The 25975-nt window shown below is 47.4% G+C and overlaps 1 protein-coding gene across 2 annotated transcripts in view; it reads left to right on the top strand.

The window, feature by feature from the left end:
• The first annotated feature begins 1197 nt into the window (after nucleotides 1-1197).
• LOC309378808 (C-type lectin BPL-like) overlaps nucleotides 1198-25975 on the top strand; it is a 29546-nt gene continuing 4768 nt past the window's right edge. Inside the window, exons 1-3 of one of the 2 annotated variants that reach the window (XM_081927494.1) lie at nucleotides 1198-1267; nucleotides 24166-24260; nucleotides 25084-25233. In XM_081927494.1, coding sequence (XP_081783620.1) covers nucleotides 1201-1267; nucleotides 24166-24260; nucleotides 25084-25233 — 312 coding nt within the window. In that variant the 5' untranslated portion in view covers nucleotides 1198-1200. Of the gene's footprint in view, nucleotides 1268-22996; nucleotides 23101-24165; nucleotides 24261-25083; nucleotides 25234-25975 lie in introns of those variants that run through there. The other variant, XM_081927495.1, reaches the window with a different exon arrangement.

The following is a 25975-nucleotide window of genomic DNA, read 5'->3' as shown; positions in this document are numbered from 1 at the left end:
GATAGGATTCAAGATGTTTAAAGCTAAATTAGAAAGAGTGGAAGATGTTAAGTGATCAAGTTAATTTTTTGAGAAAATTGATTTTGGAAATCTGTTATAATGATATATAATGAAATTCAGCCAAGGGGATCTGAGGAAGCCACTTAATAATGTTACAAAGATTGGTTTAATTATAAATAGGATGTGTGTGTGTTTGTTTATTGAATTTAAATTTTTGGAAAATTAATAAAAAAAATTGAAAATAAAATAAAATCCTAAACTGAATTTATTCAGCACATTCCCTCCTGCTGTTTCTGGCAACCGGTATTCAATGCCATACTGTGGCGTTAGACAGGGGAGGTAGAACATCAGAGTAAATAGCCCTCAAAAGCCTTGGCCTCTGTGAATTTGTCTAATCCTATTGGAGGAGCGAATTCCATAGTTTAATGATGAACTGCATGAGAAAGTTCTTTCTTTTCCCTGTCCTGACTCTTCCAACATTCAGATCCATTTAATGCCCACAACTTCCAGTGTGATGAGAAAAAACCTGTCCCTGTCCACTTTCTCCATGCCTTAATAATAAGCAGGTGGTCTTCCCAACAGCTGCCATCCCATCTCTCACAGCTGGGGATCTGCTCCTCAGTTAGTAAGTAAAGGTAAAGTGACCGCTGACCATTAGGTCCTGTCGTGGCCAACTCAGGGGTTGCGGCGCTCATCTCGCTTTATTGGCCGAGGGAGCCAGCGTACAGTTTCCGGGTCATGTGGCCAGCATGACTAACCGCTTCTGGCGAACCAGAGCTGCGCACTGAAATGCAGTTTCCTTCCCACCTATTTATCTACTTGCACAGTGACTTGCTTTTGAACTGCTAGGTTGGCGTGAGCAGGGACCGAGCAACGGGAGCTCACCACGTCGCGGGGATTTGAACCGCCAACCTTCTGATCAGCAAGTCCTAGGCTCTGTGGCTTAACCCACAGTGCCAGTAGCCTTCCTTATATCTTGAAGTAGAGGGTTTTCATGACGAGTTGTGCAAACAAGGACTGCCTTTTGTCTGCTAAAGACCTGTTGTCCATTAACTCCATTAGGTGTCTTCTTCTTTTGGCCTGCCACCCGTAACCTTTCTATCAACAGATGACAGATCTAGAGGATTCTATAAAATGCACGATCCCATTTCACAGATCTCAGGAGTCTCTTCTTCTTTTCTTCTCTCTCCTCAGGTGCCAATGGGACGCATCACTTTCTTCCACCTCTCCATTTGGGGCTTCCTGATTGCCTGCTCCTTTCTGCAAGGTACATCCCAACTGGGCTCCTCAAACCTGGACTGGGAGAAGCCAAGCAGATAGCAATCCTTAGGAGAAAAGGCAAATCCTAGTAATACAGATTTGAAACATCAATCGGAGGATGAAACGGGGGCATTATATGTTTTTGTGACCAATGTAACATACTGATGTAAGCTTTATTGTCCTAAGCTCATAGGACTTAAGTTGTAAAATTTCTTCCTAGTTCATCAAAGGAGGAACCAAACTTGTCTTTAACCTATTGTCTATTTGTTTGGAGAGATCCTTAACTGAATTTCAGAGGGGGTAGGAATAGAGAGAAATTATATGCCCTCTTTATTTTCATTTCTGGACAATATGGGGAAAGCGCTTTTATCTTCCCCCTCACCCAGCTTACCTCCCGTGGGTGCTGTATCAACCTCGCTCCTGCATCTTCTTCCCTAAGTGCCATTTTGCTCAAATCCTGGCTTCTCAATCACAGCAGATATTAGATCCCCCTTCCCACAGGTCCTCAGTATCCTTGAGATTCTGCTGGCCACACAGCCATTCAGGTCTCACCCCTAGGTCCTGGGTGAGGCCCCTCTCCACTTCCTGTGAATAGTCCGGATTCTGACCCAGCCACGTCCTCCACAACCTTGACATTGTGTTCCCTCTCCTCTGATAGGCACGGAAGCACTTAGCTGCCCCCAGGACTGGATCAACTTTCAGAGGGATTGCTATATATATAGGCAAACTGCACGGAATTGGCATGATGCAGAGGTAAGGAGAGATTCTTGGAAGCCCTGTGTAGCAAATTCCTCCAGACACCCTGTTTCTGGTCAAATGTCAAACACACACACACCCTTCCTCTCCTCACTTTCAAGCAACTCACAGCAAATGAAGCATAGTCTTGGACTACAAAGTTATCCCTGCATATGTCACATGGCAGGTTAAAAAAATAATGAAAGGAAGATGCTGCTGCTGCTATAAAGGTGAAAGATACTCAGAGTTGAGTGTGGATTTCATGCTCTTTATTTGGCTCATAGTAGTGAGGAATGGGAGTTCCCCCGAAATGTCTGCTTTAGGTACATTATTTACACAATGGGCCCCACATGATTGGCTAATTCTGAGATTCTCCTGTAGGGCAATCAGGTTGCGGATTCACTTCCACCTGGAGCTGGATTGGGTGGCTCCTGTGGATCAATCAGACTGCTGCATCCTGGATCCTATTGTTCTAGGACCAATCAGACTGCTGCATTCTGAATCCTATTGTTCTAGGACCAATCAGACTGCTGCATTCTGGATCCTATTGTTCTAGGACCAATCAGACTGCTGCATTCTGGATCCTATTGTTCTAGAACCAGTCAGACTGCTGCATTCTGAATCCTATTGTTCTAGAACCAGTCAGACTGCTGCATTCTGGATCCTATTGTTCTAGGACCAATCAGACTGCAGCAATCGGGATCCTGTTGTTCTAGGACCAATCAGACTGCTGCATTCTGAATCCTATTGTTCTAGAACCAATCAGACTGCTGCATTCTGAATCCTATTCAACTCAGTACATAACAAAAGGAATATATAAAACTGGTTTCTCAATGAAGAGTAGAAACCAGTTGATTATTTTCCTTCTGAATTGGAAGATTAGGCTCACATCCGCACCACATTTAAAACACTCCTTTATCATATTGACAATTCTAGATAATCCTGGGAACTGTGGTTTGATAAGGATGTTGGGAATTGGAGCTCCGTGACATCAGCACTCTTAACAAACTACATTTCCCAGGGTTCTCTGCAGGCAGCCATGACTGTCTTAAGTGTGCTTTAACGAGTGCAGCAAAATCAGAAGCCCACTGAATGGATCCTACTGTGTGCCATGGATGCTGCAGAAAGGCAAGCACATCAAATCCATCTTTATTTCTTCAACTCCTGCCTGAATGAGGATAGACATGTGTGTGGACAGGATTATATGCTTCCTCCATAGATATTCCTCTGGACCAAGCGCAAGGGTAGCCCCACATAGAGCACATTGCAGCAATCCAGCCTTGAAGTTGCCAATGCATGAAGTTCTTCATCCAAATGACGTCCACATAGGTGGCTGCACAGTACACAGAGAAGATATTAGCGAGACAAAATGTGCAAACTTGAATCATGTTAGGGGAAATTGCTTGCAAAAATGTGCATCTAAGTGGGAAGTCTCATCAATGAATTTCCATGAGGAATTCGTTTTTAATAAACCAATCAATCGCAAAGTGATGTGGAAATCTGGTGGGGCTAAACTTAACGTTGGAAAAATGAGAAATTGGGGTGCCATCTTTGAGAGAAGCAGAACCAATCACTGTATTGATCACACTGCTTTGTATATCCCTGGCACCTGGTACTGCAGATCCATCCATGGTTATGAGGTCACGGTGATCTACACAAAAAGCTTATAGCTGTGCTGTGGTCCTTGCACAATCCTGCATGGGAAATCTTACAGGAGGTGCTCGATGCAACCAGGCAGCTTTCCCTCACCTCCAGGGTAAAATCCCTTATTCTTTTTCTCTCCCAGGCGGATTGCCAAACATATGGGCGAAAAACCCACCTGGCCTCCATCCTTAGCGAGGAAGAGCACAGAAGTATAGCTTCTGCGATAACAGGGGCATATGAGGTCGATCGGCCCATTTGGATTGGACTGTACAGAAGGAAAAGCCGTGGGAGGGTAAGTAAAGGGGGCAAACTCTCTTTTTCATTGGCCTCTCAGTAGGAACAGCAGCCAGCAAGGGCACAGAGGAGCAGTCCAGAAGATGAGAGCTCCCTGCAGGGAAGGGAAGGGCAGATATTCCCATCTCTGTAAGCGAGGATCGGGGTGCATTTCTTGTGCTAGGTGATGGAGAACAGTTGATCCCGGCTAGATCTCCCCCAAGCAGTACAAATCTGAGAGGTCCAACCGCCTCATCTTCCTTGGGATTTGATCCCACCAGATGAAAATCAATTCATTGACAGCCTTGCTGTAAAATCACACTGGGGAGAAGAGCTGAAGGGTTTGGGCAGGGGCGTAGGAAGGGTGATGGGGAACAGCTGATCCTTCCTAGATCTCCCCCATCCACTACAAGTCTGAGAGGTCCAGCTGCCTCATCTTCCTTGGGATTTGTTCCCATCCCTCCAGCTGAAAACCAGACACTATATTTTCATGAGCCGCTTACTGCAGAAGGGAGACTGACCTCACGTTGGGACATCCCTTCCTCAGTCAAGACCCCAACTCTTTTTGCTGTGGTGCTGTGGGTTAAACCACAGAGCCTAGGACTTGCCAATCAGAAGGTCAGCGGTTCGAATCCCCGTGACGGGCTGAGCTCCCGTTGCTCGGTCCCTGCTCCTGCCAACCTAGCAGTTCAAAAGCATGTCAAAGTGCAAGTAGATCAATAGGTACCGCTCTGGCGGGAAGGTAAACGGCATTTCTGTGTGCTGCTCTGGTTCACCACAAGCGGCTTAGTCATGCTGGCCACATGATCCAGAAGCCGTACGCCGGCTCCCTTGGCCAGTAAAGTGAGATGAGCGCCGCAACCCCAGAGTCAGCCATGACTGAACCTAATGGTCAGGGGTCCCTTTACCTTTACAGATTGTACGGTGGAGATGGACTGATAATGCCGCGGTCGGCTACTTGTCTTGGGGACCTGGACAACCCATCCGCAGAAATGACGAACACTGTGTCGAGATGCGTGGTCCAGGTGAGGAGGGGGGTTTCACAAGTTGTAGAGATTGTGCTTAATGGGTTTAATTTGTTGGAAGCCACCCAGAATGGCGGGAGCAACCCAGTCAGATGAGTGGCATATAAATATATTACAGTGGTACCTCGGTTTATGAACTTAATCCATTCCAGAAGTTGTTTTGTTTTGTTTTGTTTTGTGTGTTAAGGTTGTGTTTTGTATTTTTTATATATTGTATTGTATTGTCTTTTTTCTTTCTTTTGTTTTTTCTTCTCGTCTTTTTTCTTTTCTTTTTCTCTTGTAAGTTTTAAAAGTAATAAATATTTTTTAAAAAAAAAAATGGAAACATTTGCCCGGATGGGCATGTGTCCCCCCAGAAAGAGGACATGTCCTGGGTTTCCCAGATATATGGCAACCAGGGTTTCCCAGATGTTTTCTCTCTCCTCTAGAACAACTCACAGGCATGTCCAAAGTCCGCTTTGGGGGCCTAATTCAGCCCACTGCTCAGTTTAATCCGGCCGCTGTGGTGGTTTGTTTCCTGGTGTAAAATCTTAAAATAATCAGCAACTTCCATCCTAAAAAATGCTCAAGAATTTCAACCCTAAGAAAACTCAACAACATCAATCCTTAAAAAAACTTTGGGGTAAAATCCTGAAAAAAAAGTCAGTAACTTTGGTTGGCCCTTTGGTCGGCCCTCACGGCCCTTCACTTCATCAAATCTGGCCCTCTTTGAAAAAAGTTTGGACACCACTGGAAGGGACACCAGGAGGTTTGTATGAAACAAAGATTAAAGTTTCCTTAAAGATAAGTGAAAGGTTCTTAGTTACTAGCATAGAAGCAGCGACCCTATGGAGGAAAAGTTCAGTACATGTGAACATAAGAAGATGCGGTTGGGTCATTCCAATGGCCTATTTAGTCAAATCCACAAGGACAGGGGAGTCCGACAGCGATGTCTCCTAGCGCCCTTTCCACCCAATTTTGATATAAATGATATTGTTCAAGACCTAAGAGGTCTAGAATATTTTCCTGTTTCTGTTGAGGATGTCAAACTCACAGTTCTTTTGTATGCCGATGGTACTGTTTTGATTTCTGCTACCTTAATTGGGATGTGGAGACTTTTGGGGAAGTTGAAGAGCAGTTGACAGTCAATCATTCTAAACCTAAAGTGGTGATTTTGGGGAAGAGGAGAAAACCTCACAGATACCTCTAGATATGAACGCTTCTGGTTGCGCACGCGTCGGATTACGAGCTGCGCTAACCCGGAAGAAGTTGCTCCCGGATGCAAACTTTGCCACAGAGTGCAAGCGGAAACCGCGCACTGGAGGCCTTCACGCAGCGGGAGGTGCGCTTTCGCTAATGGCACCTCAAGTTAAGAACAGTTTCAGGATAAGAATGGACCTCCAGAACGAATTAAGTTCCGAACCGGAGGTGCCACTGTAAACCTATTGAACAACAATGCTATTATAAGTACCTGAGCTTGGGTTTTAATTCAAAACTGTCCTGGAAGTCACACTTACTTGCAGTTAAACTGAAATCCTCATACTCTATCCACTGTTTATTACGGTTTTCCAGAGTTCAGGACGGGGAGAGCTTAGTAGCCCCCACAGTTGAGGTATTTCAAAAGAAGATATTGCCACAATTATTGTACGGTGCAGAAATCTGGGGATATAGGAATCTCCTCCCGTCAGAACTCCTTCCTGAAAGCACTGTTGTTTGTCTCCAAAGCTACACCCGCCCCCTTTTTAAGAGCTGAAACAGGGCTAATAATCATAATCATAATTTATTATTTATATCCTGCTCATCTGGCTGGGTTTTCCCAGCCACTCTGGGCGGCTGCCAACAAAAGATTAAAAATACATTAAAACAGTCTCCCTCAACCTCAGCCCTCCAGTTGTTTTTGACCTACAACTCCCATGATCCCTAGCTAGCAGGACCAGTGGTGAGGGATGTTGGGAATTGTAGTCCAAAACATCTGGAGGGGCGAGGTTGAGGAAGCCTGCATTAAAACATCAGTCATTAAAAACTTCCCTAAACAGGGCTGCCTTCAGATGTCTTCTAAATGTCAGATAGTTGTTTATTTCCTTGACATCTGATGGGAGGACGTTCCACAGGGCAGGCGCCACCACCGAGAAGGCCCTTCTCCTTACAAACCAGTGTGCATGTAGCTCCAGCCCTATACTGGATGAAACTGGATAGCATGAGTGATACTAGGCTCCCTTTAAAAAAATGCTTCCTAGAGCAATTGCAAACCCACAAGTAGGACTCTGAGTCCTCTCTCTTCCTCTGGCTTCCAGCAGCTGTTATTCAGAAACACTGCTTCCTCCAACTGATGTTTCTTCTTCCTCGTCTTTCTAGACTTGATGGACTGGTATGAAAATAACTGCAATACTGAGAATTACTACATCTGCAAAACCCCGCTGTAGGAATGGGCTCCGGCAATTTCAGCGCTTTGGAGAACGGGACCAAGTTGTGGGTCCTTGTCTTCCACAGTTGCCCAAGTCCACCTGCCTGCCCAGCCGTCACAGATTTTGAGATGGCTCGTGAGCCAGATTTGCTCTCCTCTGTGTCAAGAAATTAATAAAGCGATTCTCCTACACGTCGGCCTCTGTCTCCTTCAAAATGTCCGTGGGGATACTAGAGGACTCGTAATGTTTTTGGGGTGGAGAGAAATTACATCACCACAAACAAAACAAACCGTATTGACCCGAATATAAGCCGCACCTGAATATAAGCCGCACCTTGAAAATTGGAGGGGGTGGGGAGAAAAAAAAGAAAAAATACCTGAATATTAGCTGCTCCTTTCCTCGCTGTTCCTGGCTGCATACTGGGTGCGCGGGGGGGGGGGGGTGAGCCGGGCTGGGTTGCCACCAGCCTTTCCCTTTCCTCGCTCTCTCCCTTTCCGGACGGGGGAGTACGCACGGGGCGGGCGCCATTTTGCCATGCTCCTGGCGCTGTTTGCCCAGCGCTCGTGGCTGCATAGCATAAGGTCACAAATATAAGCCACACTTTAACTTTTCACATTCAGAATTGGGGGGGGGGTGAGGCTTATATTACGATACGATACAATATGATACAATGCGATACGATAATCTTTATTGTCATTGTCTCATACAGAACAACAAAACTGAAATAATCTACTTAAGACTTTCAAAAACCAACAAGCCTGCTATCCCAGCTATCCCAACCTGGTTAGCCCCCTAAAAACTCTGATGCCTCATTTTTAAATACAATATACTCCCATAGAGACTCCTTACCCTGCGTTTAAAACCAAAATTGCATTTGGATAGAAACTGTTTCTCAGGCGGCTAGTCCAGGCCTTTATAACCCTGGACCTTCTTCCAGAAGGCAGAAGCTGAAAGAGATCATTTCCGGGGTGCGCACTATCCTACGCTATCTCTTCAGCTTTCTTATGGCACCTGGAAGCGTAGATTTGATCCAAAATGGGAAGAGTGTACCCAATTATTCTCTCCGCAGTCTTTACAATGCTGAACAGTATTGTTTTTCCCCTGACCGTGCAGCTCCCAAACCACACACATAGACCATAAGTTAATACACTCTCAACAGTGCAATGGTAAAATGCCATCAACAGGTCCTTTGAGAGATTGTTTTCCTGGAGGATTCTCAGAAAATATAACCTCTGCTGCGCTCTCTTCATCAGGTCTTTGCTGTTTTCTGCCCAGGTTAGGTCATCTCTCAACTTCATTCCCAGAAATTGAAACACTGAGACCTGTTCCACACACTTCCCCTCAATAATCAGTGGCTGAATATTCAATTTATATTTCCTAAAGACCACAATAATATCTTTTGTTTTCTTTAAGTTAAGGAGTAAGTTGTTTTTCCTGCACCACTCCCCCAACAGTATGTTGCAGGAAACCTCCCTCCCCATCATTCAGTTTCTACAAACTCTGACACATACACACACACACACAACATACTCTACACTTCTGTTATAAATTCATAGAAAATCAACCATACATCGGATCCGCACCGTTCCACTCTTATTTTATTCCATGAAGGAAGGACTACAAAATTGGGAAGATTTGATACAGGGCAGCCATAATCTCTTGAGCATACCAGCACATCCACAGGAGCCCTGCCCAGTTGCTATGCCAACCCTGATGGTCCTAGACAGAAGGCCATGAAGGTCACAAAGAACTTGCATATGGGAGTGAATTCAGCATGGACTGGAACAAAGGACAATGATCAGCTCTTCCCACCGGGGGGGGCAGGAAACTGCCAACTCCCCTTTATCCTCTGGAAATGACTCATGGGGAGGGGGAAAGGAGGAACCACCCAGGTGACAAGATACTCAGGTTACCACCACAACCCCTCCCGCAACCCCTCCTTTTTGTGATGTGTCAATGATGTAATCATGATGTAGTTGTGATGTAGGTCTAGGGGTGTAGCTTGGGGGATTAGTAACTAATAAAAGTTGGGGTCTTCTTTTGTTCTGGGCTTCCATCTTGTTCCTCCTGGTGGCAGGTGGGAGTCCTGTCATGACAGTCTTCAATAAAGACCAAGCCTACTGGCTGCTGTTTTGCTCTGGTATTCCTGGCTGGTGTCCTTGTTTTTTTGTTCAAGGGAGCGCTCGGATTTCTTCGTTAACAAGTATAACATCGGAGGCCGTGAAGGTCACCAACTTAGTTGGCTTTAAAAGGGGATTGGACAGATTCATGGAGGAGAGGGTTAGCAGGCAAAATGGCTGTGCTCAGACTCAACAGCCAGGGGCATTAATGTTTCTGAATCCCAGCTACAGGGGAGATTGGGTAGCCCCTGTCCGGTATTTTTTATGTTATGCTATGTATGTCTGCTGGGACAGATACAACAGATTACCCAGAGCTGACTGAAAGATTTCAGCATTTTCAAACTCAGCGCGTTCTACTTGCTGACTGTCTTTCACGTAGCTTGTCTCCATGAGTGTTCTGACCCGTGCACATTCAGACATTCTGAACTTCTCAAGGAACTGCTCAATCTTACCTTTTTGACTGAGCAAGATGCTTCCGTCTTCAGACCTCTCCATCTGGATTCCTAGGTAAACTTTGACTGAACCTAGGTTCTTGAGTTGGAACCTTTTTCCAAGCCTTGTGGCAAAGCCTTGAACCTGCTTCTCTGTCCTTGCCACATAAAATATATCGTCCACAAAGATCAAGACCAGTTCTTGTGACTCTCCTGACCCTTTCAGGTACAGGCAGCTGTCAGCAAGACTCCTCTTCAAACCTAAAATCTCTAAGGCTTCATTCAGACACAAGTTGCAGTTCCTGGCCAATTGCTTCAGCTTTCACACTGCATCTGGCCTATTGCCGTCAAACCCTGGAGGAGGAAGCATGTACAGATGCTCTTTTAGGTCTGAGTTCAAGTGGGTTACATCCACATCAAAGTGATGCACTTGATTACCTCTCTGTGCAGCAATGGCTAAGAGCATGCACAGAGTTTCACTCCGGGAAGTAGGAGCATACACCTCAGTGTAATGCAGCCCCTTCCGCTGTGTGAACCCTCTGGCTACCAACCTAGCCTTATACTGTGGTTCTCCAGTTGCTGTGGGTTTAAGATGGTAAACCCAATGGCTGCTCACGGACTGCTTACCTGCTGGCAGCGTCGTGATGGAGAACACACCTAGAGACTCCATTGAGTTCATCTCCTTCTGCATTGCCTCTTGCCATTTCCTGGCTTCTGCTTCAGGGAATTTCTGAACTTCCTCAAAACTCTCAGGTTCACACTGAGCTACACCAACCTACACACTAGTCACCTCAAACCTGTTGGATGGTTTACCCATAGTGGCGCGAGTTGAACCCCCTCTAACCCACTAGGGACAGCTAGAGTGTCCTTGGCTTCAGAGAACTCCCCTTCTGACTTTCTGTGCCTCCTGGACTTCTCAACTGGACATGTGGGTGAGGAAGGGGCACTCTTTTGCTCTAACTTGACAACTTTAGAAGATGCACTTGGCTGTTCCTGCTCTGGGTCTGGACTCTGTGCCTCAGCAGCAAGATCAATTTCCAGCTCTCCCTCATCAGCAGAGGCAAGCAGCCTCTCTGAAAGAACATCAGGATTCCCATGTATGCGTTTCCACCCACTCTGCTCACAGAACTCAGCACTCCTGCTGACTAGAACCCTGGACTGATTGCCTTCTGGATAGGCAAATCTCCACCCGTTGGTTCCTGGCTCATACCCACAGAAGATCATCCTTCGGGACCTAGGTTCACCTTTTCTGTGCTTGGCCTTTGGCACAAGGACCCAAGTCTCACAGCCAAATACATGGAAGAAATGCACCTTGGGCTTCTTGCCGTGCAGCAGAAAATAGCGTGTGTCCCCTACAACAGAACAATAAGAGCAGTTAAGAGTGAATGACACAGATTTCCACTCTTCCCCCCAAAACCGCTGAGGCAAACCTGCACCAAAAAGCTGTGCCTCAACTGCCTCCTGCAGCGTTCTGTTCCGGCGTTCTGCAATTCCGTTCTCCAGGGGAGAATTTGGAGCAGTCAACCTGTGACGTATCTCTTTCTGGTGTAAGACGTGGTGAACTCTCCACCGTGATCTGATTGAAAGATCTTAACACGCAGTGAGAGCTGTAACTTAACTGCAGTTACCCAGTCTTTCACCCGAGCTGAAGTTTCTTCGGTGCTTCGGTATGAAAACCCAGGCATTTCAGAAAAAACCATCCACTAGTGAAAGAACGAACTTGGCTCTGCCCAGACTGGCTACTAGCATAGGGCCACACAGGTCTGCATGGACTAGCTCAAAAGGTTTGCTGGTTACCCTATCAGACCTAGGATAAGAGCACATTTTTACCTTGGCTTTTTTACAGGCCCTGCAATCTAGGTTTTTGTCACATGCCTTCATTTTGCACCCCTCAGTGCACCCAGGGATCTTCTTCACGTAACCCCAGTTCACGTGTGCTAATCTTCTGTGCCAAAGATGCTGACACCCACCATGGATGGGGACGTTGGCACTCTGTGCTTGTGCTGACTCATTGGGACTTTTACCTGCAGCAGATGTTTTTAGCACAAACAACCTGTCTTTGTATTCAACAATGACCAGTTGAAGCCCACCCCTGGAAATTGAACATATGTTATTTTCAAAACACACTCTGAAACCGTCAGCAACAAGAGCAGAAAAAGATAACAGACACCAAGTCATCTCTGGAACGACGTAAGCTTGAATCTCCTCCTGTAAGAAAGAACAATACAGTGAGTCAGACATGATTAGTTCACGTTTGGATCCATCTGCAAGAGAAACAGTGTGTCCAGTTTTCACAGCCTTGCAGTTCTGCAGCAAACCACCAGATGGCACCAGGTGATGTGAAGCTCCACTGTCAATCACCCAGCTCAGCACGCTGCTCTGGTCTCTGTTGCCATGGAAGCCGCCAGATGATGCTGTGAAGACGTGTCTCTGCCAGCTCCTTTGGAACTTTTGCGAGGCTTCCCATGCTTCACAGCTTCCGTTATCTGATTGCTACTGGAGATGGCCTTGAAGCCTTCCGGGGCCTCCACTGGACAGTCTTTCACAAGGTGCGAAAGAGACCCACATCTGAAACAACGCCTGGAGGAAAAGGCTTTCACTGTTTCTGCACTTCTCCCTGCACCCCCACTCTTGGGTGCAGCACAGCCTGGGCCAGCTCACCCTCCAGCTTTCTGCCTGTGTTGCTCTTCATCGCAAAGCCTCCCTGCAATAAAGTCCAGATCCTGCTGCGCAGTCGGCATAGCTTTCAGGGTCAGAACTAAATTCTCATAGCTCCTGTCCAATGAGCTCAGCAGAATGTAGACCTTAAGCTCTTCAGAGAAAGGTACATTCAGCTGCCAGAGCCTATTAAAAGTAGCCAGCATCTGTGTGATGTGGTCTCTCACAGACAGCCCCCCCAGAGCCAGTTTCATCTCAAAAAGACTGTGTCATGTGGATTTTGGCTCCTGCTGTTGTGCATAGGTGCACGCATTCCAGGGTGTCCCACACAGCTTTGGACATTGTTAGTCCATCAACATGAGGCAATTGGGAAGAGTCTAGGGCAAGCACTATATGAGCCATTGTCCTCTGGTCCCTACTTACTGCAGCAGCAGCTCTGGAAATTGCAGCAGCATGTTCTGGTCCCGGGGGGAATGTACCGTTACCGTAGTCCGAGTTCACAAGACAAGAGGCGAGGTCCAAAACAGGGAGCCGGGCGGGGAACAGGAACGCTGGAAGGTCAGAAGCAGGAGGCCGGGCAGGGAACAGGAACGCTGGAAGGTCAGGTGCAGGAGGCCGGGCAGGGAACAGGAACACTGGAAGGTCTGAAGCTGGGAGCCGGGCGGGAACAGGAATGCTGGAAGGTCAGAAGCAGGAGGCCGGGCAGGGAACAGGAATGCTGGAAGGTCAGAAGCAGGAGGCCGGGCAGGGAACAGGAATGCTGGAAGGTCTGAAGCCAACAACGATGTTGCTTCCGCAACCTGGGACCGGGCTGACTGACCTTTATCTTCTTCTAAGGCCAGGGGCGGTCCCGGCCACCAGGAGCCCCGCCTCCCCTGGCCTTAAGGCGAGCACTCCTCCTGGGAGCAACCAGTTCCCTTCGCCTCTCTGCCCTAAGCCTCTGCAGTTCAGGAGAGGCGGAAGGGTTACTGGGCCCCGGAGGAGGCTCATCTGTAGACACTGAGTCCTCAAGCACCTCTGGGGCCAGAATGGTTTCACCTGGTGCCTGCTCCTGAGGATCTGACACAGGTGCAGGCTCCTCAGAATCTAGGCCTTGCCCCAGTTCAGCCGGCCCTGGAGGCGGGGACTCCTGTGCAGGCTGGGATTCCTCTGGTTCAGCCTCTGAATCGGAATCCCAGGCCATCACACAGCAGCTGCCCCAGCAGCTGCCGGAATGGGCTCATTCTGCATACAGTCCCAAAATGCTTTGGCTATAAGCCAATATTTCACTCTTTGGGGCCAGTCCCCCCAGTTGTGCCCATTAAGTTTCTCAAAAGGGAGAGTGAATGTTTCTTGAGCCTGATCCTCTGCCATCTTCTCCCCCGGGGCTAAGCTTACTCATGCTTTCTGCCAGCTGGTTCCTTCGAAGATGCTTCCTTCAGCAGGCTCCTTCCTTCACCAGAGAGTTCACTACCTTGCTCTAAGCACACAGCAGCAGGTAGGATCTCAAAGCTGGACTGCAGCTCTGCAGCTCTTCACACACATGGCACAAACATGGCTGCATAACAACAAAACCTGTGGAGGTCCAGTACACTTCCCTGCACACAGCTTCACCCGGACTTGTATCAGAGTGTGCACAGCGCGTGCCGCTTGGTGTGTAAGCTTGCAGAAGACAGAGTCCACACGGTGTTGTTCTAAACTAAAAAAGCTTTATTGTACGTACAGCAGAGCAGCAAAAATAAACAGTCCATCCAAAGCGGCAGACATTGCGACTTGCTTGCCTCGGCAGAAAACGAAAGTCAGACAGAACAAAGAAACGCTTCTCTGGAAGTGGAGAAAGCTCCTCCCTAGAAAAGGCAGGACACTGGACTCTGAGGTGTTAACCCTGTAAGCTCTGATTCCCCTCCCACAGGTGTCATACACATAGTATGTTATGGTTCAGAATTTATCTGGTTAAATTCCCCTGGTGTGTGTCACCTGCTAACGTCAGCTTACAGCTGGGCGGAGATAGAAGCTTTGGAAGCTGGGCGGGACAATCCCTGTATTGTTCAGTTCCCCTGTGATCCTGAGGGGAGAAAGACGTGCCTTTGGACATGGCTGAAAGAAGCCCTGGTCTTTGATGCTGTAATGTTTTAATAAAGAGCTGTAAATAGACACACCTGTCTATGTGTGCTTGCCTGGAAACTAGGCTGCTTTACACGCTGTGCTTCTACTCTGCTAAAAAGCCGTGACTGAGAAGAGACAGCAGGAGTTATTGCGCAGCTTGGGAGGAAGCCTGCCGGACCGCTGTAGGTGATTGATGCGGATCGTAAAGCTGTCTGACGTCGCGGCCCTATCGATTAGGCAAGATCGATATCTTCCACAGGTTATGGAGTGTCAGACAACGCTCGTAAAGCAGTCGGTGTGAGCTCCAGGAACGCTTTGAAGTCAGCGTGGGTGACGGAGAGCGAGGATGATGAATTGCCTGCTTCCGTGAGACAGTGAGAGCTTCTGATACACAGAAAGAAGAAGCTAAAAAGCAGCTAAAAGCTGGGAGCTGAGACGCAGCTGAAATATCGTTTCTCCACGGAAGGGAAGGCCGGAGGAAGCTGAAACTGATCGCAAGTAAGCTTGGGCCCCCTTGGGAGAACGGGAGAAGATGGCCAAAGGCCAGGATATACCGCTGGAAAAGCTCACTCTAAAGAGTTGGGCAACGTGGTCCAGACAAATAAGGGGGTTGTTCTTGGTTGAAGGCTTTTGGAAAGCAGACCAATGGGAGCCAAAATCACCCCTTAGCCGGCCAGCAGCTGGAGCAGGTGAAGCAAGCTGTGGGGCTGTATTGGCTGAAGACAGTCAGAGGCTGCATCAAGAGCTAGAAGTGCTCAAAGCATGCGTTGATGCATCACTGAGGCCTCATTTGGAGGGCGTAACGACAGCGTGGGCTGCCTGGAATTTGCTGAAGGGCTTGTGTGAGGCGTCAGCGAAAGGCCAGAGCCCTGGAGGAAGCCCTGGGGGGGCTGAAGGATGCCCAGAAAGCCCAATGGGGGCTGGGACAGTGTTGGGGAGCTGTTGTAATGCTTCTACACGTCTGTGTGATGGACTGAGTCCTGGAGAGGCTGGACTGGCAGGCCCTGTTCCCGATGTCTTGGCCTCTAGGAGCGCTAGAGAGCAGATCGGGGGGGTGAAGAGTTCCAAAGGCAAGTTTAAAGAGCTTTCGCTTTGTGCTGAAGCAGAGAGGAGCTTCAGGGGGGGCCAAGCTGGTGGGAGAAGCCGTTCCAGAAGGAGGAAGGCCAGGCCAGCTGGGAGGAGCCCCGGGCAGTGTTTTTCCACTGGAGTTCAACATCGACGTGGCAGTTGCCCCCACCGGAGCAGAGAGCCGATGCAGGATGTTTTCAAGGACTTTTCCCATGGGACTCAGGCAGGTTTCCATGGCAACAGGCCTGGGAAGACAGGCAGGCGTGGAGCTGAGCCAGGTGGTCGGGGTAAACAACAGGAAGAGTCTTATCAAGTTTCTGCGAGTATGGCAGTGTTTGAAGACGGCCGAGTGGAAAATTTCGGGCTCAGCCTTGTAATAGACTCTGCAGCTAACCGCAACATGGTTCCAGAGACCCCTGCAGTCGAGAGGTGGAATTGCACAGCAGTTCCGAAGGGACAAACTATTAAGTTCGCGAATGGACATAAAACTAGAGTTCACAAATGTACTAATGCCTATCTTTCTGTTTTACAGGAGACGGTGGATTTTTGTATTGTTCCAGAAATTCATCACTGTTTGTTATCTGTGCCTTATTTGTTAAATAAGGGGTTCAAAGTTTGTTTTGAAAATGATGTCTGCACAATCTCCAAAGGGGGGAGGTTATTGGCCAAAGTGCGGAAGGGACAGAATGATCTTTTCATTCTTAAAACGTCTCTTGGAGGTGAGGGGAAGGTTGAGAAAGCACAAACGTTGCGTGCTACAGTTCCCAACCAGCGTGCTACAATTCCCGCTCATAATGTTACATGTGCATGCGTATGGCATCAGAGAACAATTCATGGGTCGGTAGAGGACTTGCAGACTCTGCCCGAGGTTGCCACGGGGTGTAGGATTCAAAATTGTGGAAGTGCCATTAATTGTGACACTTGCAAGCAAGCAAAGGTGATAGGGTGCAGTTACCCAAAGGTGGAACGTGTGGCCACTAAACCTTTTGAGTTGGTGCACATAGATTTGGCCGGTCCTGTCAAGGAACCAAGTCTAGGGGGGGCCAGATTTCTGCTAACTTTTCTGGATGATTTCTCGCAGAGTTCCTGGGCTCACGGTCTCAAATCCAGGGAGGATGCAGAGCACAGCTGATCAAGAGCTGGATTGAGGGGGTGGAACAGAGGTTCTCCACCAGGGTTCAAGCGATCATCAGTGACAGAAATGCTGAGTACACTGGTTCTGCGTTGCAGAAGTTCTTGCAGAAGAGAGGGATACGCCACACAGTTAATTCACCCCAGCAAGGGGGGGTGGCAGAGCTGAGGAGTGGAGCTCTGGTTAAGGCTGCACAGGTGATGCTGAAAGAAGCCAGGTTACCTCCTGAGTTTTGGCTGGAGGCTACTAGGGCTGTGTCATTCACCTGGAATCGTGTCTACAACTCACTGGTAGGCGACACACCGTTCTCTTTGTTAAATGGCCGCAAACCCCAGGTTCACTTTCTGCGGACGTTTGGGACTCCTGCGCTTGTCTCTGTGCCTAAAGCTTTGCAAGGGCCAGATGGAGCCAAAGTCCAGAAAATGATCTTCTGTGGGTATGAGCCAGAAGCCCGTGCGTGGCGGTTTGCTTACCCGTCAGGTGATCAGAGTAAGGTGCTGATCAGTAAACACGCTGAGTTCTTAGAGGAGGGTGTAAAGTCAAAGACTCCTGTCAGGCGTGATGTTCTCTCAGATTGTCTCTCTGACCCAGAAGACAGTTCTGATGAGGCGGAAGAAGAGGCTGAGGCTGCTGATGACGACCAGGTCACTGACCAGGGTCAAGAGCAGGATGTGGCATCTCCACAAGTTGTTAAGAGAGTGCCCAAAAGTCAGCCTAGTTCTCCTGTGAGTGTGATGGAGAGGATTCGAAGACGCTTTAAGTCAGAGGGTGAATTCCATGATGCAGAGGACTCACCTGCTGATCAAAGTGAGTCAGAGGAAACACCTGAGTTTGTGCCTAGGAGGTCCAGTCGCACAACTAAAGGTATCCCACCAGAAAGGTACCAGGCCACAGGTGCGTGGGTAAGTTTCGCACAGTGCGATTCTGAGAGTTGTGAGGTGGTTCCACAAATGCCAAACAGGTTTGCCAAAGGAGGGCACAAGGCATTGGGGAAGGGATCGATCTCACAAAGTGTTACTGAAGATGTTGCACAGGTATCACGCAGAGACACAAGGGGGGGTGTTATGGTTCAGAATTTATCTGGTTAAATTCCCCTGGTGTGTGTCACCTGCTAACGTCAGCTTACAGCTGGGCGGAGATAGAAGCTTTGGAAGCTGGGCGGGACAATCCCTGTATTGTTCAGTTCCCCTGTGATCCTGAGGGGAGAAAGACGTGCCTTTGGATATGGCTGAAAGAAGCCCTGGTCTTTGATGCTGTAATGTTTTAATAAAGAGCTGTAAATAGACACACCTGTCTATGTGTGCTTGCCTGGAAACTAGGCTGCTTTACACGCTGTGCTTCTACTCTGCTAAAAAGCCGTGACTGAGAAGAGACAGCAGGAGTTATTGCGCAGCTTGGGAGGAAGCCTGCCGGACCGCTGTAGGTGATTGATGCGGATCGTAAAGCTGTCTGACGTCGCGGCCCTATCGATTAGGCAAGATCGATATCTTCCACATACCCCTGTATCCCCGTTCCACCCTTGGAACTACCTGCAACAGGACTAGCCTTGGGCCTTACCACCTTGCACTTCTGGTTACCCTCCTTCCATGGGACTAGAGCTCTAGCTCTCTTCCTCTCTGAGGAAGCAGTGTCTACCCTTACAACCTTTGGGCGTGGTTTCCCGTCCTTTGAGGACAAACCTTGTACCTCTTTCAAGACTTTGGGTTCCAAGACCTGCATCAAGCTACTAGCCGCAGCTAAATCTGCAACAACTGTGTTAGCAAACTTGCGCGCATACCTGCTGAGTCTCTCACCCTTCGTAGCTCCTTCTGATCTGCGCATCAGGCGCATGCCCTCCACTGTATCAGTGGAACTCACCTCAGTGTTCTCCATGTCACTGTCAACGTCAGATTCTACATCTGAGTCATCATCAATGGGATAGCTTTGGAAAATATCCCCATTCTCCCCCCCCCCCATTTTGCAGTGTACTCAACATCCCTGTGTCTGTTAGAAATGATGACAACTTTCCTTTCTTAGAGAACTCAGACTTTCTTGCAGGGGTTCAAGGTGAAGGTGGGTGCTCTTGTTTGCCTCTGGTGCCAATGCTGGAAGCGACCGCTGTGTTTCAACATCAAATCAAAGTCAGATAATGTCCATTTCCATGCTGTCATGGTTGAGCAGTGAGCTAGGTACCAGGAAGGACAGAGAAATGGGACTTAGCAGGTGGAATCAATCGATGTCTTTATGTTTTCAAGACAGCAAGCTGTTTCAGTCCCCTGCAGCTAGGGGAGCAGAGAGACTCTGCTCAGTTTGAAATTAAAGATGAACCTACCTGGTTTGTTTGTTTGTTTACCACATTTATATCCCACCTTTTTCTCCACCAAGCTAAAGGTGGTGTGCAGAGTTCTCATTTGATCCCTGCAACAACCCTGAGAGCTAGGTTAGGTTGAGAGGCAGTGAGCTTCATGGGCGAGTGTGGGATTTGAACTCGGGTCTCTCTCAAGTCCTGGCCAGGCATTCTGACTACTATATCACACTCATCTACACTTTCCTAAACAACCCACGAACCAAAACACAACCGTCCTTCAAAATCCAGAGTTGTCTGAGTTTTGGAATGCGATACTCCAGCCACACGATGTGGGCAGAAATGCAAACACTGGGGTAAAATATGCAAAAAAAAGTATATATATTATGCTTTCTATCAGGTAAAATTGGTTTGCAGGGGGGAGTATATTAGGCAAAATTGCACAGGGAAAGAAAGTGTGCTTTGGGAGAAATTCGCACCAAAATATCAACAAATTTTCACGAGGACTTAAAAATAATGCAGACTGACGTGGAAATGTGGAGAACATAAAATCAGAGCTGGAAAAAGATCAACAGAAACAAAGTGGTGTGTGGGTGCAAAAACCGAGTCCCATTTCTACTGAGAAGAAAATACCTCCACCAAATGAAGGACGTACTGAAGCTGTCATAAAAAGCCCTTCCTGTGATTCTGAAGGGAATGTAAGCAATCCATTTTGATTTCTTATATTGCAATGCTTCCACAGCCAGACATTTCTTAGCAAAAATGCAGGGACTGTTCAATTGTACAGGGAGTCTTACACTATCTACTCAGAAGTAAGTCCCACTATGTTCAATGGAGCTTACTCCCAGGTAACTGGGTAAAGACTGTCCAGCCTTACACTGCAGTCCTGAGCATTCTTACTCAAGTCCCACTGAGTTCAACAGGATTTACTCTTTAATATGTTCCTAAACATCATCATCATCACCACCATCATCCTTCTTCTTCTTCTTCTTCTTCTTCTTCTTCTTCTTCTTCTTCTTCTTCTTCTTCTTCTTCTTCCTCTTCCTCTTCCTCTTCCTCTTCCTCTTCCTCTTCCTCTTCTTCCTCTTCTTTTCTGCCTTTTTCCCTGACAGGGGCTCCAGGCAGATTACAGCCAAACTTTTCTTTCTTTCCATTTATCTGTGGAAGGCAAAAAAAAATTCTTTACAACAATTTGGCAAGGGAGTTTTGGCAGAGAGGTTGCAATTGGCTCAAGGCGATCAATGTAGGCGTGTGCCTGGTGCCTAGGTGTTCAGCGAGATCAAACGCCGAAGAAACTTCCTGGTGTCCCTAGAGAATGTCCCTATTATTATCGGAGAAATGTTGGAGGGTATGTTAAGATGTTTGCAGAAGTGGCAAGGGTGTATTTTGAGCACATGGTTTATCAGATCCTTCCTCGAAGCTGGATATTTTCTGGTCATTCTTCTCCCGAGTTTCCGTATGGATCACTGCTCAGCCATGGAACTCCCAAATGGCCGAGATGTGCTTTTGGGTTCAGTAGTTCTTCCTGATGACGGGGCCACATGCACTCACGGCTCCCTGCCTGCTCATTTATGAAAGATTCAGGACTATATCATATCCTTTAGACAAGCCTTCCCCTCTCTCTGGACAATACAGCCTAATGGGCCACCAGGTGAGTAACTTGCATAGGAAGGGCCAGCACCCACACAGATACCTTTAGAAAGCCCCTCAGCAGATGATGAAGGTGATTTCCTTGTGTTCTTGTTGTCTGTCTGTGGCGTCTGGTTCTCTCTGAAAAAGAAACCCTTTTGATTTGCTGTGACTAACGGAAATTAGGGGGGGGGAAACAATTCTTCATAATGTGATCTCATGCTTACTTTTAAATATATATATATTAATAAATAAATAAATTTGTAATTGCCATATATTTTTGCAATAGATATTTCCATCCATTTTCACAGGAGTAAGACGCTGAAGGTGACGTCACTTGCGGAAATATAAGTAGCCCCTTACCCAAGCGTCGCTTGTGCTAGGGAAATTTATCTTGTTGTGTTTTTATTGCAATTTCACAATTCTTCAAACTGGCTCCTCGTTTTGCACAATGTAGTGCTGAAAATTAACGTGGGTTTTGTGCTGAGAGAATGATGGGCTGTGTGACATTTATAAGAAGCCTTGATATCAGTTACGTGCATATAACACATGCTATAATGTAATCAGGGCTGTCTTAAGCATATGCGCTGGGGTGCAAAGATCTGCCTGGCACCGCCGCCCCCAGGTTGCCCAGTCCCAGGCGTTCAGGAGGACGGAGGTGGCTGGCCGCCTCAGCATCTCTCTGGCTCGGTCGCCCCCAAATTCATGGTGCAGAGCAGCAGACGATCCTCCCACAGCGCTCCGACCGACGGGTGGGCTCTTCCCCAGACTCAACTCTTGGGCCCCAGACTCTTGGCCTGGCGCCCCTGAGAGACCAGCGCCCAGGTGTCCCGCACCCCTGACACTTATGGTTAAGACGGCCCTGAATGTAAGATCCTTCTCACATCCTCCAGCAGCGTGTTGTTGCAGACCAGTCATGTCCAAAGCCCATTTCAGAGGCTTAATCTGGCCCCCGTGGCAGTATATGTCCTATGGTAAAACCCTTTAAAAAATGTAAAAAAGCTCAACAACTTTGGTCGGCCCTCACACATGTTCACTTCATCAAATCTGGCCCTCTTTGAAAAATAGTTTGGGCGCCCCTGGTGTAGACAGTCCCTTGAGAGCCAGTGTGGTGTAGTGGTTAAGAGCGGTGGACTCGTAATCTGGGGAACCGGGTTCGCATCTCCGCTCCTCCACATGCAGCTGCTGGGTGATCTTGGGCTCCTCACACTTCTTTGAAGTCTCTCAGCCCCACTCACCTCACAGAGTGTTTGTTGTGGGGGAGGAAGGGAAAGGAGAATGTTAGCCGCCTTGAGACTCCTTCAGGTAGTGATAAAGCGGGATATCAAATCCAAAATCATCTTCTTCTTCTTCTTCTTCTTCTTCTTCTTCTTCTTCTTCTTCTTCTTCTTCTTCTTCTTCTTCTTCTTCTTTCTAAGCAAGAGTAGTGGAGTCCAATAAATTCTAAACCAAATTTATTCAGCACATCCCCTCCTGCGGCAACTGGTATTCAGTGCCATATTGTGGCATTGGACAGGCGAGGTAGAACATCAGAATAAATAGCCATCAAAAACCTTGGCCTCTGTGAATTTGTCTAATCCTATTGGGGGAACAAGTTCCATAGTTTAGTGATGAACTGCTTGAATCTGTCCTGAATCTTCCAACATTCGGATCCGTTTAATCCCCACGAGTTCCAGTGTGATGAGAAAGACATATCCCTCTCCACTTTCTCCATGCCTTAATAATAAGCAGTTGGTCTTCCCAACAGCTGCCATCCCATCTCTCACAGCTGGGAAGCTGCTCCTCAGTTAGTAGCCTTCCTTACGTTGAAGTAGGGGGTTTTCATCACGAGTTGTGCGAACAAGGACTGCCTTTTGTCTGCTGCAGACTTGTTGTCCATTAACTCCATTAGGTGACTTCTTCTTTTGGCCTGCCACCCATAACCTTTCTATCAACAGATGACAGATCTAGTAAAGGGACCCCTGACTATTAGGTCCAGTCGTGGCCGACTCTGAGGTTGCGGCGCTCATCTCACTTTACTGGCCAAGGGAGCCGGCATACAGATTCCAGGTTATGTGGCCAGCATGACTAAGCTGCTTCTGGCGAACCAGACCAGTGCATGGAAACGCCATTTACCTTCTCGCCGGAGTGGTACCTATTTATCTACTTGCACTGCATGCTTTTGAACTGCTAGGTTGGCAGGAGCAGGGACTGAGCAACCTTCCTAACAATAGATGACAGATCTAGAGGATACAACAAAATGCACAATCCCATTTCACAAATCTCAGGAGTCTCTTCTTCTTTTCTTCTCTCTCCTAAGGTGCCGATGGGACGCATCACTTTCTTCCACCTCTCCATTTGGGGCTTCCTGATTGCCTGCTCCTTTCTACAAGGTACATCCCAACTGGGCTCCACAAACCTGGACTGGGAGAAGCCAAGCAGAAAGCCAACCTTAGGAGAAAAGGCATTACAAATCCTAGTAATATAGATTTGAAACATGAAGCAGAGGACGAAACAGGGGCACCAAGGCTCCCTCCCTCCCTTCCTTCCTTCCTTCCTTCTTGATTGGTTTTCACCTATTACATTACAATACAAATGTACCAAAGCCAAACCATTTCCTCCCCATCTCCCCATACATTTACGTTTATATTTCCTCAATCCATCATATTATTCTTTTCTCCTTCCTCCCACTTCCCTCCGCCCCCACTCGATTTCCTTCACGTTATACAATTTACAATAATCTGTGCATTCTACAGCCTTCTCAAGTCATCTATATATTCTTATTATCTTTCCTTACTGATTTTTCTTCCATCCAGTACTTCACATTTTAAAACAAAAAAAATTCCTTCCAGTAGCACCTTAAAGACCAACTAAGTCAGTTCTTGGTATGAGCTTTCGTGTGCATGCACACTTCTTCAGTTACACTGAAACGTTTCAGTGTAACTGAAGAAGTGTGCATGCACACGAAAGCTCATACCAAGAACTGACTTAGTTGGTCTTTAAGGTGCTACTGGAAGGAATTTTTTTTGTTTTGACTATGGCAGACCAACACGGCTACCTATCTGTAACTGGAACTATGGAAGGCACCACATTGAGCCGCATGAAATGGAAGTCCATCTCGTGTATCTGAAGAAGTGTGCATGCACACGAAAGCTCATACCAAGAACTAACTTAGTTGGTCTTTAAGGTGCTACTGGAAGGAATTTTTTTTGTTTTGACTATGGCAGACCAACACGGCTACCTATCTGTAACTTCACATTTTAATTTAGGCATATTAGCACATCTTTTTTTGAGCAATATTTTGCCAACCAAGGCTCTTTGTCAGCCGGAATTTCCAGTTTCAAGCCTCAGTCCTGGGTGAACATCCCCCTCCTGCTAATGATCTGGATTGTGGATTCATCTCGTAGAGATCTCCTCCCCAAACCGACCTTTATAATGTTTTCCCTCTTTTCTGGCAGGCACAGAAGCATCAGGCTGCCCTCAGAATTGGTTCAGGTTTCAGGGACATTGTTATTTATTAAGAAAAGTGAAGCGGAACTGGAATGATGCAGAGGTAATGAGAGATTCTCGGAAGCCCCGTGTTGCAAATTCCTCAAGAAACCATGTTTGGTGTCAGAGAGACAGACAGGCACACCCATGCAGAACTTCACTAGTGATCTCTAGTGATCACTAGTGCATAAGACCTGCTTGGTGATGTACAAAAATACAATATATTAGGGGAAAACACTTGCAAAAAAAAGGGGGGTTTCTTAGAGGAAACTTGCAATAAAGTGCTGGTGAATTTTCATGAGGATTAAAAAAAAACACACCACCCCCCCCCAAACTGATGTAGAAATGTGGGGTTGCAAAAAGGAGAAACTGGGGGAACCAAAATAGAGAAAGGAGGAATAAAAAAGGAGAAATCAAACAATTTCCACGGGGTCTTCTTCTTTAATAAACCAATCAAAGGGATGTGGAAATCTGGTGGCGCTAAACTTAATGTTGGAAAAATGAGAAATTGGGGGGAATCAAAAGGGAGAGTTTCACCTCCACCTAGTAAGCAGACAAAGAGCACCTGTTGAACCAGGGAAAGGATTCTAAGTACACCTGCCCTCCATTTATTCCCCACCTCGGATCTCTCTTTCTGGCCTCAGATGCCATCTTTGAGAGAAGCAGAACCAATAACTGTCTTGATCACACTGCTTTGTATATCCCTGGCACCTGGTACTGCAGATCCATCCATGGTTATGAGGTCACAGTGATCTACACAAAAATATTATCGTTGTGCTGTGGTCCTTGCACAATCCTGCTTGGGAAATCTTACAGGAGCCGCTCGATGCAACCAGGCAGCTTTCCCTCACCTGCAGGGTAAAACCCCTTATTCTTTTCTCTCCCAGGCAGACTGCCAAAGGTTTGGGACTGACAGCCACCTGGCCTCCATCCTTAACTGGGAAGAGCACAGGTATATAGCCAGTGTTATAATACAAGGCAAAGGCCCTGGATTCCACATCTGGATTGGGTTGTTCAGAGTCAAACGCGGTGGAAAGGTAAGTAAAGGGGGCAGCCTCTGCTTTTCATTTGCCTCTGGCTGGAAACATCAGCCTGCAAGCACACAGAGGAGCAGTCCAGAAGACGAGAGCTCTGAATTTCATGGCTGCTGCATCAACCTTTAAAACAAAAAAGTTCCTAAGGCTTGTTCAGCTAATACACACTGGACTTAAGGTTGTCATGCACTCGCTAACTGGCATATGCCTTCCAACATGTCTCCTGTGATATTAGGGACATCCTATCCCATTATTGTTGGGACGCAGGTGGCACTGTGGGTTAAACCACAGAGCCTAGGACTTGCTGATCAGAAGGTCGGTGGTTCAAATCCCCGCGATGGGGTGAGCTCCCGTTGCTCGGTCCCTGCTCCTGCCAACCTAGCAGTTCGAAAGCACGTCAAAGTGCAAGTAGATAAATAGGTACCACTCTGGCAGGAAGGTAAAGAGCGTTTCCATGCACTGCTCTGGTTCATCAGAAGCGGCTTAGTCATGCTGGCCACATGACCCAGAAGCTGTATGCCAGCTCCCTCGGCCAGTAAAGGAGATGAATGTCACAACCCCAGAGTCGGCCACGACTGGACCTAATAGTCAGGGGGCCCTTTAACTTTACCTAGGCAACCTAAGGCCTGTGGGCCGGATCTGGCCCAATCGCCTTCTCAATCCGGCCTGCGGACGCGCCTGGAATCAGCATGTTTTTACATGAGTAGAATGTGTGCTTTTAACCTTATCTTATATTTATTTACGG

This window comes from Podarcis melisellensis, assembly GCF_964234715.1.
Source record: "Podarcis melisellensis genome assembly, chromosome: 10".
NCBI lineage: Eukaryota > Metazoa > Chordata > Lepidosauria > Squamata > Lacertidae > Podarcis > Podarcis melisellensis.
Note: the sequence above shows the minus strand (reverse complement) of the source record. Positions and strands in the feature narration are given on the sequence as shown.